General features: G+C 35.8%; 1 protein-coding gene across 1 annotated transcript in view; it reads left to right on the forward strand.

The window, feature by feature from the left end:
* NCAM2 (neural cell adhesion molecule 2) overlaps positions 1–19,981 on the forward strand; it is a 179,134-nt gene that overhangs the window by 49,246 nt on the left and 109,907 nt on the right. The window contains exons 2-4 of the mRNA XM_008501978.2: positions 16,269–16,343; positions 17,062–17,268; positions 19,521–19,664. Coding sequence (XP_008500200.1) covers positions 16,269–16,343; positions 17,062–17,268; positions 19,521–19,664 — 426 coding nt within the window. The remainder of the gene's footprint in view (positions 1–16,268; positions 16,344–17,061; positions 17,269–19,520; positions 19,665–19,981) is intronic.

The following is a 19,981-nucleotide window of genomic DNA, read 5'->3' on the forward strand; positions in this document are numbered from 1 at the left end:
TAAAATGTCTGGCCACTGACCCTGTAAAATAGAGGCTCATAAAACAAGAAAGTCAAAAATATCAATTTTGTCAGCCAAATGAGTGCTTTCCATTTCCTGCAGCTTGGAAAGGTTGAACATTTACAGAATCATATGATGAATTTATTTCTATTTCCATTTCATAAAGGAATAAATAAACCATTACCTTACAAAACTTTCTGCCTCACTGATATTTTCTTCTCAATAGATATATAAAAGGTATGCTAGAACTGACTGATATTAATGAAGAATTTTGTAAAAACCCTTTGCTTTATTTTGTCCATTTTAGGTATTTCAACATTCAGAGTGAAAAAATTAAAATGCTATATTTTTCCTGAAGTTGTAAGAGGTGTCACATCACATCTGACCAAAGTAACCAACTAGAGATAACTGCAGCAAATGCAGCTTGCAGATTTCAGCCTGAAGATGAGAATAGCTTTGTAGTATGCTAAGATGTTGGTGTAAAAGAGCGGACACCTGAGTTCCAGTTCCTATTCAGTACATGTTCAATTATTTATGCAAAGCAAACATCCTCAGGAGAGAGATTGAGAGCACTGTACTGCAAATTACCCTGTAGCTCTGAGGTAGAGATGCTATCTATAAAAGGAGCAGTCCAAATGCAAATCCCCTTGTGTGTTGGCACTCAAAATCTTGTTGTGAGCAAAAAGAGAGTATGTCATGTAAATGGCACTAAGAATTTATTACTACCCCTGTTAAATTTTAACTGGTTGGTAGTCCTAACTATTAAAAAAAAAAAACAAACAACCAAACAATCCTCAAAATTATTATATGAAAAACCTTCCTGTGCTTATCATATTTTGATAGTTTATTCTCTGGATCCCAAGGCTGACAACTGCAGTACTCAGGAAGGAGAGATGAGGATTTTTATGACAAGTCATCACCGTCCTGAGGCCTTTGCCAGGAGGATTTCAGTGCCCGCAGAATGGGAGTTCATCATATTCAAAAGGAGCATGAAGTTGATGCGTTCTTCGTAGTCAGTCTTGAATACACATGGATTTATTTTAATTTTCTTAGCCCTACCTACTGTGCTAGTGGGAGGAAGTGTTGAAAGCTGCCCCACAGCCCCATGTTCTCAGGTTCTGCCTGGTGCTGTCAGCCCCTTCCCTGGTACCACTCACAGGGTGGGAGCTCAGCCAAGCTCAGCACTGGGCTCTGGGCCATGGGCACCTGGTAGACTCATCCTAGCCCTGCACAGGCCAAGGGCAACCCATCCACCCCCTGGGATCTGAAAAATCCTGATGCCTGACCCCAGCAGTGGCAAAGCTGCATTTACTGAGCCAGACAGGTGGTAAAGACACTGAATATAAAAATTGTACACTGTATGTGTGAGAGTGTGTTTAGTGAGCTTATATAAGCCTTGAAAAAAATAGGGACCTTGCAGAGCATGATTTAGAAGAGTAGTACATCCAACTTAACAGAATCCAACTATCCAAGTCTGATATTTCATAGGAAGTCTGGCAGTACAGTAATTTAACAATAAACACTTACTATAGAATGGATTGGTTCAATAGTTATTTTAGGGGCATTTTTGCTGCCGTTATGTATTTACATTTAAAGTGACTGAGCAAACTGACTGAACATCATTGAATTGCATAAAATTGCATACTTAAATTATGAGGCTTGTACAATCATTTGTTCAGTCATTTCTCTTAGTAAGTATAGAAATCAGTGGCCAATTTTAGCCAGACCTGAAACATTCATAGAGGCCTTAAAATACAGTTACGCTTCTGCGTTTATGTGAAATGTGCAGCAGGATATTTACTTATCTAAGGAAGGGCTGTTAGGTAAAGGATGTGAGAAAGTGTTGCAATAATATTTTAGAGGTTTAGGTGCTGGAATTGGAAAACATTTTTGTGTGAGAGGTCATTGAACAAAATGGAGGAAGATGGAAGGAATGTTTGGAAAATTTCTTTAGGGTGCTACTGTCATAGATGTTGTATTGGTGGAGCAACTTAGTGTATTGAATTATAGGGTTTATCACATATTTTGCTCTGTCTTTTCAAACATTTCTTTTGGTGTGCATATTCTTGCTCTCTATTTAAGCTTAACTTTTTCTTCAACAGATAAATATATATCCACATGCAAGTATACTGTACAGTACTGGGAGGTAGTGGGTGAACTGATGTGCTTTCTGTGAAAGAACTAAAGCCTGTGGTTTGGCACAAACATGGCCTTTTAGTTCCTTCCTTTATCTTTCTCATCATTGAGTCCTTTACATCTATAATTTTGAATGCTATAGAAAATCCTATGAAGTTCTCATCTATTGTTTCATCTCTGATCTTAGGGAACTGTTTATTCTAGAGAAAAATAATTCAACAGAATCATAGGAAGATGAAGTGGAACTGACTGTGAAGGAATATGTAATTTAGATTAAGATCTAATAAAACTTCAATCAAAGACATCAGTTTCTCTTCCTATAGAAGCAATGTGTAACATGTAACCAGAAACAATTTTCATAATGGGTTGAATTCAGCATCAGCTATCACTGCCTCTTAAATCAGTTGTCTTCCTTTGTGGTCTCCATTTTCATTTACTGAGACAAGGTAGGGTGGACTGTTTTGGAAATGAGAAGGGACACTACTTTTGAGAAGTGAATTTGGAAATATTTATATCAGTTATTGCAGAAAGAGAAAACAGTGGAAAAACAGTGATGGAACAAAAATATATCTATCTCTAGATATCAGATATTATATAGAGAATATATATATATATTATGTATATAAAAATATACATAGTCTATAGTATGTTGTCATATATATGTCAATGTAACAGTTCTATGTGTCTGATTATCATTACTTGATTTGTTGATCTAGTTTAATTAAGTGTTTCTCTTAGGAAAAAAACCAGAAGACTCAATGGTTGGTTTAAAATTTAAAGAATAGATTTGCAATGGTAGCACATTTCCAAATGGATTTATTTAGAATATGGTCACTGATTATTTTTGCTAGTAGCATGGGGTAAATTCCGAGAAAGTTGGACTGTTGGGGATAGACATATGAAGACAGGAGATTTCTTCTTGGGGTATTAAAAATCAAAAAAGTCTAGAACTGGAGGTTGGGTTTTGGTTTTGTGTTTTTTGTTTGTTTGTTTGTTTTAAATGTTACATCTCAGTATATGAGTATGGATATTAATACTGGTACACAAAAATTTTGCATGATCAGCACAGCATTACTTGATAAATTGTGTTTAGGGATTCAGCTCTGGAAGTAGAAATAAAGTCCAAATTTATATTCCTTACATTCTGTAGTAAATTCATCATGTCATAGTATCATATCATATAGGTTGGAAGGCACCTCAAGGACCAGGTGGTCCAAACTTTCCTAGTAAGAGCACGGCCTAGACAAGATGGCTCAGCACCCTGTCCAGCTGAACCTTGAAATTCTTGAGTATTGAGGAATCCACCACTTCACTGATGAGATTACTCCAATGGCTGATTGTTCTCAGTACAAAAAATTTCCCTCTGATGTCCAGTCAGAATCTTCCCAGGAGTTATTTGCACCCATTACCCCATATCTTTTCCATAGAGTCCTTGTGCGAATATCTTCTTTGTAACCCCTCTTGAAGGTACTGGAACATGGTGATGAGGTCTCCCCTGAGTCTTCTTTTCTCCTGCCTGGACAAGCCCAGCTTTTCAATTTTAATGAAACATGTTTCTTGGTTGCTTTAGCAAACACAAATTATGTTTATTCCTTGCATATTCCAAAGTAACATAACATAGGAAAAAAATTCTAGTTATTTATGAAATATCATCTTTAAAAAGTAGAGTTGTCATGCATACCTGGGAATTGCAGTTCATCTTTCTTCTGATGGTATGTCAGTTGGGAAGTCCTAATGAGTTATAATAATCTGGCTGAGTACTGTGCTTCAGTTACAGAAAATAGGGATTACAGAATTCTATAAAATCAGGACAGAGAAAGGGAACATAAATTATTACATACATTGTTAAAATAGGAGAAGGAAGAAATTCTTAGTCTGGCAACAACTGAAGAACAGGAATTCCTTTTTAAAAAAATAATGTAATTAATTATCATCATCCGATGAGGAAGCCAGAAGTTTAAGGACTTAGATGGTACTGAAAATTAGGTAATGGGCTAAATCCTGAGGGTATGTTAAAATAAATGCTTCAAACATACCTTTGGATGCCAAGTTGCCATCACTTGGATTGGAAAAAAAAGAAAGGTAGAAAACTTGCTGATTTTTTTTTTTTCAACAGCTCTAAGAACTGTGATACTGGCTATCTAGATCTCTGACCTGACCTGTTGTGTTTTATGTCTAAAATTCAAAGTTTATTTGTAATTTCATATAAAAAATATTTATAATGTCTAATCTAGCTGTAGTTAGACCAGTAAAATGTTAAATCAGAGAAGTTACAGCTTAGATTTAATGTCATAAAAAGATGGATTTTTTGAAACTTGGATTGTTTGCTTATTAATTTGTCTGGCTAATTTCGTATTATTGCAACCCTGTTGGTTCTCAATTAAAAAGATTTCAAAGCAATCCTTTGAGAGAAAATTAATTTCCTAAATCAGGATAATTAAAGATAGGAACTTGATAGTACCCATATGATAGCATTCAAAGATCAAAGAGCTTAAGGGTGAAAAAGAAAGCTTGAAAAGCCAGTCTGACTTCGTATGATCTCTGGTAGCGTCACTTATTTATAAGCATCTCCTTGAACTTCTAATTTTTGAAACAGAAAGAATATGCATGCCAGAGACCATTTTTATATTATAGACAGGGCTCATGATGCTGTTCTGTCATTTTCCCACAAGTCAAAGAGAATACTTTACCTGTATTAACAGCACTAATTTAACTTATGTAATACCTTAATAGATAGCCACTCCTTTGAGGTAGATTAACTAGATTTTGCAGTGTTTGTTTTTTTTTTTTTATGGTCTGGAATATGTGTGATACCTATAGGTGGTAATACCTATTCTTGGGCTATTTTTAAAATTTAAGTTTTGAAGTTTCAGGTAATTTGCACGAAAGTAACAAAACTACAGCCATTTTCCTTTTTTCAACTAAAATTGGTTCAGTCAAGGTATTTAAAACAAAAATAGAGGTAGATATTTAAAACAAAAAACCACAAAAATTTAAAACAAAAATAGAGGGTAGATTTAAGTCAGCCATTAGGGAACTACTCTTGTGTGAGAGTGGTGAGATACTGGAACAGGTGCCCCAGGGACAGTGTGGATGCCACCCTGGAAATGTTCAAGGCCAGGTTGGATGAGGCTTTGAGCAACCTGATGTAGTGGAAGATGCCCCTACCCATGGAAGGACAGTTGGAATTAGATGATCTTTAAGGCCCCTTCCAACCAAACCAATTCTATGATTCTGTGATAATGAAAAATCCATTTTAAATAATTTTATAGAATTTTAGACCTATGTAGTTCTCATTATTCTAATTTTAAATCTTAAATTACAGAGTAGCTCTACATTAGCATTTTAGTGTGGCTCACCAGCGTGCTTTGGAACTGTATTTCCTGGATATCTATTCTTGCTATCTTTTGACTCATGGAGTACTGTGTCCAGTTCTGGAACCCCCCCTATAAGAAGGACATAGAGTTCCTTGGACATATCCAGAGGAGGGCCACTAAAATAATCAGAGGACTGGAGCACCTCCCCTATGAAGACAGACAGGAAGTTGGGGTTGTTCAGCCTGGAGAAGAAGAGGCTCTGAGGTGACCTCATAGGGACTTTCCAGTATCTGAAGGGGTCCTACAAGAAAGCTGAGGTAGGGATTTTTGCATGGGTGTGTAGCGAGGGGACAAGGGAAAATGGTTTAAAACTTGAAGAGATTTAGGCTGATGTTAGGAAAAAATTCTTTTCTGTGAGGGTGGTGAGATTTTGGAACAGGTTGCCCAAGGATGTTGTGGCTTTCTCCTCCCTGGAAGTGTTCAAGGCCAGGTTGGATGGGGCCTTGAGCAACCTGATCTAGTGGAAGGTGTCCCTGCCCATGCAGGGTTGGAACTGGATGATCTTTTTAGATTCCTTCCAACCCAAGCCATTCTATGATTCTATGTTAGGTAGTGATGCCAAAGCAATCAGATTAGGTTCTTTTCTGATGAAGCTGAACAGAAACATATATTCATGAAATGTGTTTATGGAAATCTTACTCACTGAAGGCCTTTCAATTCACAGGGCAAACCGAGTGCTAGTCCAAAATAAAATTTCTGAAACTCATACAGTATGGGCTTAAGAGGTCAGCCCCCAAGGTTTTCTGTTGTGCTGTGCTGCTAGCTAATACAGACACAGGCAAGGGAACTGCCCCTACCAACATTCTCCAGTTTGTAGGTCAAGGCTGCATTTAGAGATAACTCCCTTATTAAAGAAACTGAGAACTCTGCTTAAGGAGAACCAGTTGAAAACTTTGCATTTCAGTGTACTATTGATACACTTCTGACAATATCTCATAAATACTATCATTTTTATATGAAACCACACAGAAAATACATTTACTGAGAAACTTGAAATTGACTTAATTCTGCATCTCTAGCAAGGTTTATTGTGAACATTGTGTTATTTCTAATACAGTTCTGGAGCATATTGGAAACATTAAAAACTATTTTTATATTAATAATTATAACATCCCTAGTTTATTTCTACAGGAATGTCCCTTATGCACTATATTTGAGGCTAAGTGAGTAATTTATTTGAATACATAGAAGATACATGCACATGTTTGTATGTATGCATACATATGTATATATATGTGTATATATATCTGTACATATACATATCTTAGCTCCCTGTGTTACTAATGGTAACTGAGCTGCATGAATCAAAGGCTAAAATTGTTATTATCAGTAGAAATGTTGCTTAATGTGTAAGGAAGAAGTCTGACAAATTTTACTTAGGATTAACAAACTTTTTTTTGAGTACTTTGTGTTATCTGTTGAAAGTTCAGTTAAACAGCAACAAAATCTGTTGCATCCAATAGCAGTTGTGTCTCATGACATGTTTTGCAGATAACTGTTCTGTTTTCCTAAGTGATATATTATTACAAGTAATTGCTGATTTTGAAGGCAATGGTAACACCTGACTACTTAAAAAAGTTAAATTGACAAAGCCCTTTATTAGACATCTACATTTTTCATAAGTCAAGGAAGACCTATCTTCTAGTAGATCTAATGAATGTGCAGATATGCCCTATATATTGACTTCTAAATATACTGAATCTCTGGATAAGTATTAAAATGTGATTTGGAATTTAAAAACATACATGAATTTTATTCCAAAATATCAGCACTTATCTTTGTGATCTCAGAGGGCTTTCTATCAATGACAATTCTTTGATTCTGTAAAAATAGTTTTTAGATATCTATAAACTCATTTTTCAGAAGATTGTGATGAATAACAGCTTCCACAGTGAGATTGAAGTAATTATAAATTAGCTACCAAACAATTTAATTTTAGAGTTTGAAAAGCAGGAATTAATGTCAAACAGTAGGAATTGTGTTTTCCCACATGAGAATTCAGTGTCAAATCATACAATTAAAACTGATGTTTCCTTTCCATGGGTCTTGTAAGACCACAGCATACATGTAAGAAAAATCTGTGTCAATTAATATGTGAAATAAAAACTTTCTTTGTTGTAATGAAGTACTTTACGTGTAGGAAATGTTTTTGACATTTATCCAAGCATCAAAAGCTTTCTCCTGTGGTTTGCACTTGAACTGCCTCGCCTTATGCCAACAGGGAAACTGTATAATTAGAAATCCTGTCTTCATGTCTGCAGTTTCAATGTTTCGTATGTAATTTTCAAGGAGGGTTCTTGTGGACATTAAATTACATATTTGCATCATTGAAGATGTGGCCTTTTTTCCCTCAACAGTCAATTGTTCTTTTTGTTCTTGCCTATAATTATGTTATCCAACATACATATGGAGAAAAGCTTGGCTCTGACATCTTTGTAGCTCTGTTTCAGTAAGTTGTAGAAAGTTATTACCTCAACACTTATCCTCCCATTTGCCAGAACAAACAAGCCAGTTTACCTTAGAATTTGTTCATGAGACATTTACTCTAGACCCCTCATAGCCCTTTTCAAGACTCTTCTTTATATCTCTCTTGAACCAGGGACCTTAAAATGCTCCCAAGTACAACCACACCAGCATTGAGCAGAGGGTTGGAGAAGGATTAATTTAAAGTGGCTTCCAGAGGTCATTTCAGGAGTAATTTTTGCTTTTTCAGACAATTTAACATGTATATTTATTTATTTATTTATTTATTTTTACATAATTGCATAGTTTTTTCTAAGATTCTTTCTTTTTTAATGGCATATTTTCAAGACTAATTTGAATCTTAGTCCAGCTCATGAGCAAATATTTTCAGTGAGTCCTAAATGAATTAACATAATGAAAATAGTAAATCTTTAAAATTTCATCTCTATTCATTTTTGCTTCTAGTGTAAGATTCCAAACGAAGCCAGACATGAAAAAAGAAATTTTCTTATTTGACCAGGGTAATTAATCTAAGTTTGGAAGTAAGGCTTTGCTGTGAGCAGAAGGCTTGAAAATATAACTTGTAGAATTCACTTCCAACCAGAATAATTCTACTAGTTTACTTCAGTAATTCAGAGATAAAAAGAAAACATCAAATTTCACAGTTCCACAAGACCATCCCAGATTTTGCTTTGGGTTTTATGTAAACGACCAGTTTTATATTGTATAGAAATAGTTAACTGTAAGGCAATAGAAATACTTCTATGCGTAGATTATTCTTTCTTTTACGTACTTTAATACGCATCCACTTTTGTATATTGATCTATATCCTGAAGCAGCAAGACAATTTCTTAATGAAATTAAACATGTTTTGTGCAATGATAAGCTGTTTATTAAAAGTGTATTAGGAATGTTTCAGCATTATGGAGACTCTGTGTATAAAAGTATATTGTCTTTGCAAAGGACTGTGATGTTAACAGCCATAGAGACCAATATGTTGTGCACAGAACAAGTGTGTTATCTCCAACAGTCACACTTCTGCAACAATAATTGCTGAGCCTTTTGTGGGTAGACATTTGCTAGACACAATTCCGTGTTCTTACAGATTTAACCATTCAGGTTATGACTTGATGAAGGAATATTTTTCAAAGACATTTTCATTTTTGTTGAATGTTGAATAACCTTAGTTGATTACTAAGTAGAAGAACCGGTGACTTAAAGGCTGTCAACTTGCATCTTCTAGCATTTTTCAAGTTGTCACAGTTCAGTGCTGGGCCATCAATTAAACGAATGACAGATGCTCTCTACTAATCTCCATCTCCAACCTGACAGAGGAGAGAGAATAAGGGAGAGAGACTTACAGTTTGGAAACTAAACTACACAGCTTTAATGAAACAGCAATGATGACAAAGAAAAATTATTAAATATATACAAATATACACAAAAGCAATATCACATTCCTCCCTCCTTCCCCCTGATAACACTCACATTGTCACTGAGGCTGCAGGGCAAGCCTTGGAAAATTCTCAAGCTGGGGTCCTGGCGTCAGAAGCAGATGGAAGCTGAAACAGAAACACATGGATTCAGGAGGGCATGGATCAGGATCAAAGGCAGACAAATGGAGAGAATCCTTCCCAGGATGCTGGCCATGTATGATATAAGAACTTGACCCTTGTGATGTCTCAGGTTTATGCTGAGTATAACAACAACAAACAAACCAAAACATTGTTCAGAGTAATCTGTACTGAGTGAGATAATGACTCCATAAATTCACATTCCAGCCAATCTGGAGTCTTTCAGGAAACACCCTACCCTTTATGAGTAGTATGCAGGAAAATGACTAGTGCCAAAATAAAGGCTGGAGGTCCTAGAATTCAGACACTCTCTGGATCGACATGCCTGATAGCAGGAAGTCTCTGTAGCCTTTTCTCCATGCTCTGATGACATCTCTCTTCAGCAAGACAACAGATTTTAAAAATAGACTGAATGGATCAATTCATATTTATCTGAGCTATTAAGTCATTTTGTTGAGATGTCAAACAGACATCCTTGGGTTACATTTCCACATTTTTGTGAACTCATACAATATAAAATGTGGGCTTTGTGTAATTGAACTTTATATTCTGATTTCACTGTATAGTTCTAAGGAATGGCTTATGCCTCTGTTAAAGAAGCATCCTGTCAAATACTGTAACTGATTGTTGAGGCACAAAATATTTTTACTAGATGAATCCTTTTCTGTGAAAGAGGTAATTTTGGGATGTGTTGCATTTCAGAGGGAAAAAAAATTTAAAAAGCAAGCAATAAAGCAAGTCCGTGAGAAAATCCAATGAAGTTTAATTTTTAATGGTTCTTGGAATCAAGGTTAAAAGTCTCTGTTTATCTACAGAGACAGTTATTACTCAGTGTGTTTTAAGATTTAATGAGCTAAATAACTGCTCTTGCTATTGCTGACTTAAGTTTTCTAACTTCTGTAACATTTTATGATGACTTTTTTCTTTTTTTTTTCTTCCCTCCCACAAGCAGTTGCCAAAAGACAAGCTGTATGCAAATGCAGTGGTTGCTCTATCTGGCCATCTGTTTGCTAATATTTCCTAATGACTTTTAACCTCAGAGGTCAATTTCAGCATTTTTCTGGCAAGAGTTGAGGGGAAGGGATTTCTTGCATCTTTCATTGCAAAGGGTTATTTTTTTAAATCAGTCAAGAATTCACAGTGAGATGGATTAAGAACTGGCTACACAATAGAGGCAAGAGAGTGGTTATCAGAAATGTTGTGTCCAGCTGAAAACCTGTGACTAGTGGAGTCCTCCAAGGACCAATGCTGGGTCCAGTCCAGTTCAACGTCTTTATCAACGACCTTGATGTGTCACTGATACAGAGTGTCTTCTCAGCAAGTTTGCTGATGACACAAAACTGGGAGGAGTGGCTGTCACCCCAGAAGGCTGTGCTGCCATTCAGAGGGACCTGGGCAGGCTGGAGAGTTGGGCAGGGAGAAATTTAAAGTATTACAACAAGGGCAAGTGTAAAGCCTTACACCTGGGAAAGAACAACCCCAGGTACCAGTACAGGTTGGGGACTGAGCTGTTGGAGAGCAGCACAGGGGAAAGGGACCTGGGGGTGCTGGTGGATGGAAGGATGACCCTGAGCCAACAATGTGTCCTTGTGGCCAAGAAGGGCAATGGCATCCTGGGGTGCACTAGAAGGGGGGTGGCTGGTAGGTTGAGAGAGGCTCTCCTCCCTCTCTACTCTGCCCTGGTGAGGCCACATTTGGAATATTGTGTCCAGTTCTCACAGCATAATGGTTCTTTTCAACAATATTTCCAAGGTTTGTGACTTTAAGGTAAATGCTCTATGTTTTGGATACTCTATGTTTTTAGTTATTTTTTTCTCTTTGTATTTTTTCTGATTTACTATTCTGCCATAAAAATCTGTCCAGTGGTGCAGAGAGAAAGCAAGGTAGATTTTTATGTTCGAGAGAACACACAGACACATGCAGACTAACTGAGGCTGAAGATACCTGGTCGAGTCCTCAGAGCAAAGTAAGCCTGAAAAGGTTCCTCAGGGCTGTTTCCAGTCAGGTGTTTAATATCTCCAAGGATGGAGAATCAGCTACCACTCCATGCAACCTACTGCAGCATCTGTCCCTCCACACAGCTAAAAAGTGTTTTCAAATGTTTAAACTGTATTTGAGTTTGGGTCCACTGCCACTTGTCCTGTCACTGGGTACCTCTGAGAGGATCCTGGCTCTCTCATCTTTCCTCCCCCTCTCATTTATTCATACACATGGATGAGCTCCCCCCTCCTGAGTCTTCTCTGCTGCAGACTGAGCAGCCCCAGCTCCCTCAGCATCTTCGTGTGGTTGAGAGGTTGCAGCACATTTGTGCCACTGATCCTGTATCCCTGTGAAAGATGTCCAGCAGAAAGGTACCAGGGAGTACTGGTTGACAGCCAGCAAAAGCAGTGTGCTCAGGTGGCCAAGAATTAATTCTTGGTGAAGTATTAATTAATTAATTCTAATTCCTAAAGGCAATGCATTATTGTTTTAATGTTTTCAATTCATCTTGTAGCATTCTCTTTGCCTCCAAGCTTTTAAGGTGTGATCTTATTTTATTTTAAATCCATTTTAGATTATATTAAAATAAAACCTGGATTGTTTTTACTAACAAACTGTTACTTTGAAGATAATGACCCTAATTTTTCAAGTTTATCTTTTCTGAGTTCTGGCTTTTAGAAGATTCTACCTGGGGTGTAGGACAAATTATTCAATTAAGAATTTACTGACTTACTGACTATGTGAGTTTGGGTTTAGGAAGCATGTTTCTTAAAATTTATGAGCTCTTGAAATACTTTTTCTTCTTCTTTATTGCTGCCAAAATGAAACCTTTCCTGGCTGAGGAGATTTTAAGTTGGTATTAAGGTTTCATAAGTTTAATCATCTTATTCTATATTATTTTTTCCCACATTTATATCTATTTGTGTATGGAATCAATACATTGTAAAGATTCCCCAGTATGTTACTATACAGTTAAGATAGCTTAATATTCTATTAGCAGTTAAACTTTGCTGTTCTTTTCATTCGTGATAAGAAGCTTTTCTGAATTTAGCTAAGATAATTTACATAGAATTAAGTATCTGCAATCATGTCATGCCTGACAGAACCTATTTTATAATTAAAGTTCTGCAAAGTTCATGCCTTTCACTTACAGAAAATCTTTCTTTCCACAGACTTGAAGTGAATAAAGATAGATATCTTGATTTTTTTTTTTTAATGTGGATATTTTTTAACTTTGATTCCAAGTCATAACTAGGAGATGTCCATATGGATTAAGTATTAAGACTTTTCTAAAATATCTAAATAAGGCTGAGCTTGTAAATCTGTATTTAAACTCCCTATCCCCTCTCTAAAGTTTTGAGAAAACTGACTTCCCAATATGTAACTATCTAGAAAGCTCAATGAAACTCACAATATTTATATTTATGTGTTTATTTCTAAACTGTAGTTAGCTTTGGGGGGTGGGGAGGGCAGTAGTGAATAACTTCTGTTTGAGATAAGTCTTGCAAATGAGGTTGTAACAAGCAGACTTTGTTAAAGCAGTGTTGAGTTTTATATTTGAATACTAACTCTGCTCAGACATTAATAGCTTATCTGTTTTACTATTTCTGCTGCAAATGTCATAAAGAACAATATTTAACAGTAGATTGTGTGACTGTGCTTCAGGATTTGTGCCATTTTTACTCAAAACTGGATTAGATTGTTCTATTGTCTTGTGCATTTCACCCCTATGACCCCTATGCCTCTGAAGGCAGTTTGAACTTTGTGGGACTTGGAGCTCTTCTCATCAGGAAAAATTACATTTAAATTGATGTAGGAAATTAATTCATGATGAGACAAAGACTGCTCTGTCTACCTAAAAATAAACCCCTCTATTTTGTGAGATAGAAATTCAGGAAAGAATCCATAATGATTCAAATAAAACTTAGCACTTAGTATCAGGACTGTGTTTCCTATTGAGAAATCCAAATTAATGCTTAACATCATGAAATCGAAAGTTCAGCCATACTATTCAGTAATTGTCAATTAATAATGTAACCAACATCTCTCAAACTGTCCTACCCTGAAGAAGTGATGCTTTATGATTTCATAGTAGGTTGCCCAGTAAGAAGTTGAACAATAAACTCCATAGTGTTTAAAGTTTGGTTTACTGACTTTCCAGATGCAGGCAAGAATTCAAGGCCATTGACTGGTAGATACTATATCATTAAACCAATTAATATAACTTTATTCATTAAAAGGAAAGAAAATTATAATGGTACAGGATATTAGAATACTGTCTGAATAGAAAACTTCACATAGCTAAACTGCTAAAACCAATTGAAAAAAAAATATAAAAGTATATTTAAATAATGTAATGTTGAGTGAATTAGTCTGAATAGGGTATTTGGATTAAATTAAAAAAAGAAATATTTATTTTTATTCCCAAAGGATTACAAGTAAGTCAGGTGTTTTTAAACATTACAAGTTTCGTGGGTTTTACAAGCTCAACAAGATCATCTCCTTGTCAGTGGGTATGCAGATGATATGATTTCTTCCCCACAGACAATTCACTTAAGTATAAAAGAGATCTGGAAGTATGCAGTTAAATTCTCATTTTTTTTCCCTAGAATTGTTACGTAAGTTTGCTGCTTAATTATGATAATTTTAGTAATTATGTCACTAGGTTTAATGGTCATGTTTTGGGTAGCATCCAACTTCATGCTGCTCCTTCTTCAAAGGTGTACTCTATTGGAGTCTTCGAAAAATGAGTCCTTTTTTTGTCTGTTTGACATTTTCTGTCTTAATTAGTGTTTCAAATCAACATGACTCCTTTTACCCTTGTTATTGGTTGATGAACATTTATTGTTCAATTTTGTAAGGTAATGCATGTTAAAGAGCTAAAGCTACTTAGAATGGTGATAATGCTGGAATTGCAATTACTGAAGAGTAGATTGGGGTTTTTTAATAAATAAGTCCCTCACAAAAAATACTGTCTGTGTCAAATAGGTTATTTCTAGAGCCATGAGACCACAAGATAGTTCGAGGTGGAAGGGACTTAAAAAGATCTCTTGTCCAACCTCCCCCTCAAAGCAGAGTCAGTTACAAAGACAGATCAGATTGTTCAAGGCTTTACCCTTGAAAATGGAAAGAATAGAGATTGCATAACCTTTCTGAGCAAGCTGCTCCTTATTATTGAATATTATGGTGTTCCTAATAATACATTGTTCCAGTCTCTCTAGGTCAATGACCTCCTTCAGGTCACAGATAAAGGTGTTAAATAGGATAGATCCCAGGATAGAACTCTACTGTATCCTACTTGTTACTGGTTTCAGGTAGAGAGAATATGACCTGCTAGCCATTGCCCATCAAGCCTGACCATCCAGCTATTTTTTGACCAGCCTAGCTGTCCACTCATCCAGACCATAACATCATAACCTGGTGGGCCAGGATGGGCCAGGCACCCATACAACCAATTGGTCATTCCCTTCACCTGCAGCACAACAGGGTTGAAAACAGAAAGACTGGGAGTTGGAAAGTTCATGGGTCAAGGGTAAAGACAGGGAAATCACTGGCAAATTAGTATTGTGGGCAAAGCAGATTCTGGTTGGGAAATTCAACTTTATTTAAAAAACATTAACATAAATGTTTATTTACTGATGTTAGTATTGTGAAACAAAGATGACAAATACTTAAATACTTCGGAAAAACACCTTTCTTCTCCTTTTCTAGGCTCAAGATGCCTCTCTTTCCCTAATCCTAGCCTCCACTCCCCTTGTTATCAGCATCTATTTTACACTCAGGTTACTTTGAGTCTCTTCAGTGAGGTTGGGGTGAGAACATAGAACATAGTGGTTTCTGTCTGTCACAGCTTCTTTCTCATTCTTATCTTCCACTGTTTTTTCTGCCTAACTCACTTACTCTGTTCTGTCATGGATTATCCACAGGTCACAGTCCTTCAGGGGATGTGTTTGCTCTGGGGTGGGCTTACGCATAGGGCCATAGTTCCTTCAGTGGTGCTACCAGCTGTACCATGGAGCACCTCCTGTTTCTCTGGCCTTCTTGTTCATCTCTCTTGGTGTTCCAAGGGGTGCCACAAACTCCCCCAACTGGCTCAGCTATGTCCTGTGTTGGCTTTGCTGTGGAGACAGCTGTGGGGCTGTTGTATTCAGCAGTGTGTCTGCAACCCCCTGACCTTCCTCCCACAGAAATCACCCCTGTGAAAATCCCTAGCTACCGAAAATTTGCTATTAGTACCCAATATGTTTTAATATAAGAATACTCTGGGGAGGCAGAGTCAAAAGTCTTGGTAAAGTCAATGAAATCGCCAGCCACTCTTCTTCCCTAATCCACAAAACTAATAATTTTATCCTAGAAGGCAGTAAGGCTGGTCAGGCACTATATATCTTTGGCCAGTCTATGCTGAGTGTTCCCAGTAACCTTATTCTCACTGAGTTTTTGATGTGTATTTGTTATGCTTGTGTGTATTTCTATCACTTTTTTTTCTTTCTTTCTTTAATTTTGTTTTTGGTTTTAGGATGTGAGGCTGTTATCCTTCATCTAACATCTCTTTATTTTGATTATTTTCTCCACATCTATATATACTCCAGTTCAAAAGATACAATACTTAGCTGAAACTTTTCATATTCATTGAACAGGTTCTATAGTATAGAATGAGAAAATGCAACACATGAAATTGTAAAATTTTAAAATGTATTATGTATTAAAATGCATTCATAACCTATTTTATGTTTTTCAGCTCTACTTCAAGTTACAATTTCACTTAGCAAAGTTGAGCTCAGTGTGGGTGAATCCAAATTCTTCACATGCACAGGTATGTATTTTAGTTGTAGGTATGTATTTCTTTAGAATTTAATTAATTGATTCACAATATTAAATTAGCATATTATTGTATTCTATTGACTTGTGAGAACTGTGACAAATACTAGACCTTCACTGGCTTCCTGTTTTCAGTCTAGAAATTACTCATTTCAGACTAAGACTCGCTCCGTTTGAATTGTCTGTATCAGTACAGGTAATTTAATTCTATTAGGATGCTTCATTAGTTAAAATATTTTCACTTGTCTAAGCTAAGGAGTTAAATAAGTTGCTAGACTAAGATATAGTATCCTATCCAGCCTCACGAGACACCCAAAGAATCTTTTCTGGAGAGGCAGAAATTAGGAGGAGAGTTTGCCTTTATAGATGCCTGATGAAAGTCCTTGATGTTGCTGAGTTGTCATCTTCCACTGACAATTGTGAGCTGTGGCTCCAGTGACTAATGAGAAGTCTGTTTATTTCTTTTAAGAGTTTATAACTGTCTGGTTTTATTTTTTCTGCCTGGAATCCTTGAGCTACTCATTATACCGTTTTAATGATCATACACCTGCCCGCAATTTTACCTTGATTATCTTTCTAAAGATTTTGTCACAGCTCTCATCATTTATCAGTTCTTTGATGCTGCATAAAGATTGTGCCTTAGATACACACACATGTTGCATGGTGTCTACCAGAACCTCTAATGTTGCATTGTTTTTTCATTTTGTCTGTAGCCATCGGTGAGCCTGAGAGCATAGACTGGTATAATCCACAAGGAGAGAAGATTGTTTCTAGTCAAAGAGTGGTTGTGCAGAAGGAAGGTATTCGAGCCCGTCTAACCATTTATAATGCAGATATAGAAGATGCTGGTATATATAGGTGTCAAGCAACAGATGCTAAAGGACAAACTCAAGAAGCTACTGTTGTTTTGGAAATTTATCGTAAGTAAAATATTGTCAATTAACAAATGAAAGACTGTATCATAAAGGCCACTTCTGTTGAGAAAGTAAAGCCTTTTAAAATACCTTTCTACCCTCTGAACTGTATCTTCCGGCTCTAGGTATCTCCCACAGCTTAGTTAATAGATGTCATGATGAAACCTTAAATTTAATGGTTGCTATTTTGTACTATTTTGAATCACTTTTTCTTTGTATCTTAGAACATTGTCTTATGAGCGTGCACTGTATGGCCCTCATGAAAAAGAAGAAATATGATAAAAAACTGATGTCAATATAATTCTTATTACTAATACATCTACAACCTATTACAGATATATGTGTAAATAAATGTGCAGGAAGTGCAGTAGATGCCATTTACAAAGTGCAGTTCAGACTGGATTAGTTATTTTTATGTCAATGTCAGTTTTACCCTAATCTTAGTCTGATAATGGAATTTTTCGTGAACAACCAAAATGCATTTCAATTGCAAACAAGTAATTGAGGACTATATTTAAAAAGTAAATACATTCTATTGTGGTAAGAGAACCTCTAACAAGTCATTTTTTTCCAGTTAAGTTAAATAACTTTACATTGTACTATATTCTTTATATCAATCAAAAATGCCGAAAAGCAGTACATAAAACAAGAATACTTTGAAGATACAAGGTAAGGTTTTTGTTGGTGAAAGGGTGGGCCATATGCCAGAAGACTTTCAAATGGGTTTTGCTCCAGTTTCAACAGAGAATTGTTTTTAATGATCATAAAATAATTTTTTGTCAGTGAACTGAGCACTAAGGAATTGCAATGAGATAGATAATACAATGGAATCATAAGTTCTGAAAGATAATAAAGACAAATTAAAACAAACAAACAAAAACTGATCCATTAAACAAGAATAAAAATGGCTATTGCAGTTACAAGTGATTCCATGATGGCTTGAAAACTGGCATTTCAAAGTGCTTCAAGTTTTGTGGAATACGTTTGTATGCTTAAAAGTGCCAGTCACTTCCCTAGGAGACACCTGAGCAAGGCTGAAATGTTTTGAAGTGTTTACATGTGGTAATGTTAATAATTTGGAGTTAAAGATAAACCTTTAACTCCAGGTTAAATAAAGACCTACACAAGAAGCATGAAAGTTTGTGGGAACTGACATAAAAGTTTCATTAAGCAGATTTATGGTGTGGCATAAGGAAAAAGTGGGATATACTGTGCACCTAGGGTCTGGCTCTGTACTCACTGATACCTGCAAGAGTTTTCCTTTTGACTTACATATGGACAAATATTTCAAACGTGATAAAATAATTTGTAAAAGTATACAGGAGATATACATATATTAAAAAAGTATGCTGCCTCTGCTATGGGAACTCTATGGATTATTTGAGCCTGAATTCATGTAAATACAAAAAGATGTAGGTGGAGTTGCATCTCTTATTTAGGTTTTCCAAATCTACCCATGAAATGTAAGCGGCAGACTTTGATCCTAGAGATTTTTTCATCTCTGTCTAAGAAAATGTTCCAGAATTGTTTCTCAGTCAGTAGTTTCTGCATTAGGTTTTTTATGAGATAATGCACTAATGCCATCTTGGACTTCTAACACTAAATTCTGATAATATTGAACTTACTCATTCCACTAATAAATATCAAGTTTGGTTATTTGGGATTGAAGTAAATAAAAGCTGTGTCAGTCCTAAAAAAATAATGTTGTTTTCTTAAAAAAAAACCTATAAATTATGTTGACTTAATGCTAATTGTTTCATTCGGGTTCTCAATTATTCACAGTCATTGAAAAAGTTCCAGCTAAAGTTCCACCTTTTTATTAAGACTTTTCAAAATAATCTTGGTGGTTTTGATGGAATAAAAGCAAGAAGTTTTAATTAGTAATAAAACAATGAGGAATAAAACACACAAGATAGTAAATAGAGTATTAACCTTTATATAAAGGCCTCTAAAAGGCTAGAGTTTCAATACTGTGCTCTGGAACATTGCAAACCATTAACAATATATTTATGTGTAATTTATATAAATAAAGCAATGACTTTCATAATGCGAAATTATTGTAAAAACATTTCCACTGAAAAAGTCATCTGTCCAGGACCACTTCAGTCTTACCTGAAATAATTACACATGGAAATAATTCTGTGTTTATCACAATGAGAACATGTAATACTCACCTTTATCTGATGTAGTATCACATATAATTTTAATGCTAAGTCAACTAGAAGATGCTTACTATATTCTTTTCTCTTCCTTTCCAGAAAAACTCACTTTTCAAGACATAGTGTCTCCACAGGAGTTCAGGCAGGGAGAAGATGCAGAAGTTGTTTGCCGTGTTACCAGTTCACCTGCTCCTGTTGTCAGCTGGTTGTATCGGAACGAGGAAGTCACAGCTGTTGCTGACAGTTAGTATTTTGGTAACTCTTTAAGCTATACATTCTAATTAATAGTAAAACATTATTGTAAAAGAAGATTAATGACAGTATAGTGGAGGATGGATTTTTGCCCATCAGCCTACATAGAATTTGCCTAGGTTCTGTGGTCTATAGAGAATTTTTATATACAATGGTTTTCTTCAGTGTTTTTTTTGTTTTTTTTTCATTGGTAATATTGTCCATGTGATATGAGGTCCAAATGCCCAAAATATTGCCGGGAGCTCCTTTGCAGGAATTCTTCCTAGATTGCCATGTATGTAGAAGTTGAACACATTTTTAAAACATAC

This window comes from Calypte anna, chromosome 1 (genome assembly GCF_003957555.1).
Source record: "Calypte anna isolate BGI_N300 chromosome 1, bCalAnn1_v1.p, whole genome shotgun sequence".
In the NCBI taxonomy this organism is placed as follows: Eukaryota; Metazoa; Chordata; class Aves; order Apodiformes; family Trochilidae; genus Calypte; species Calypte anna.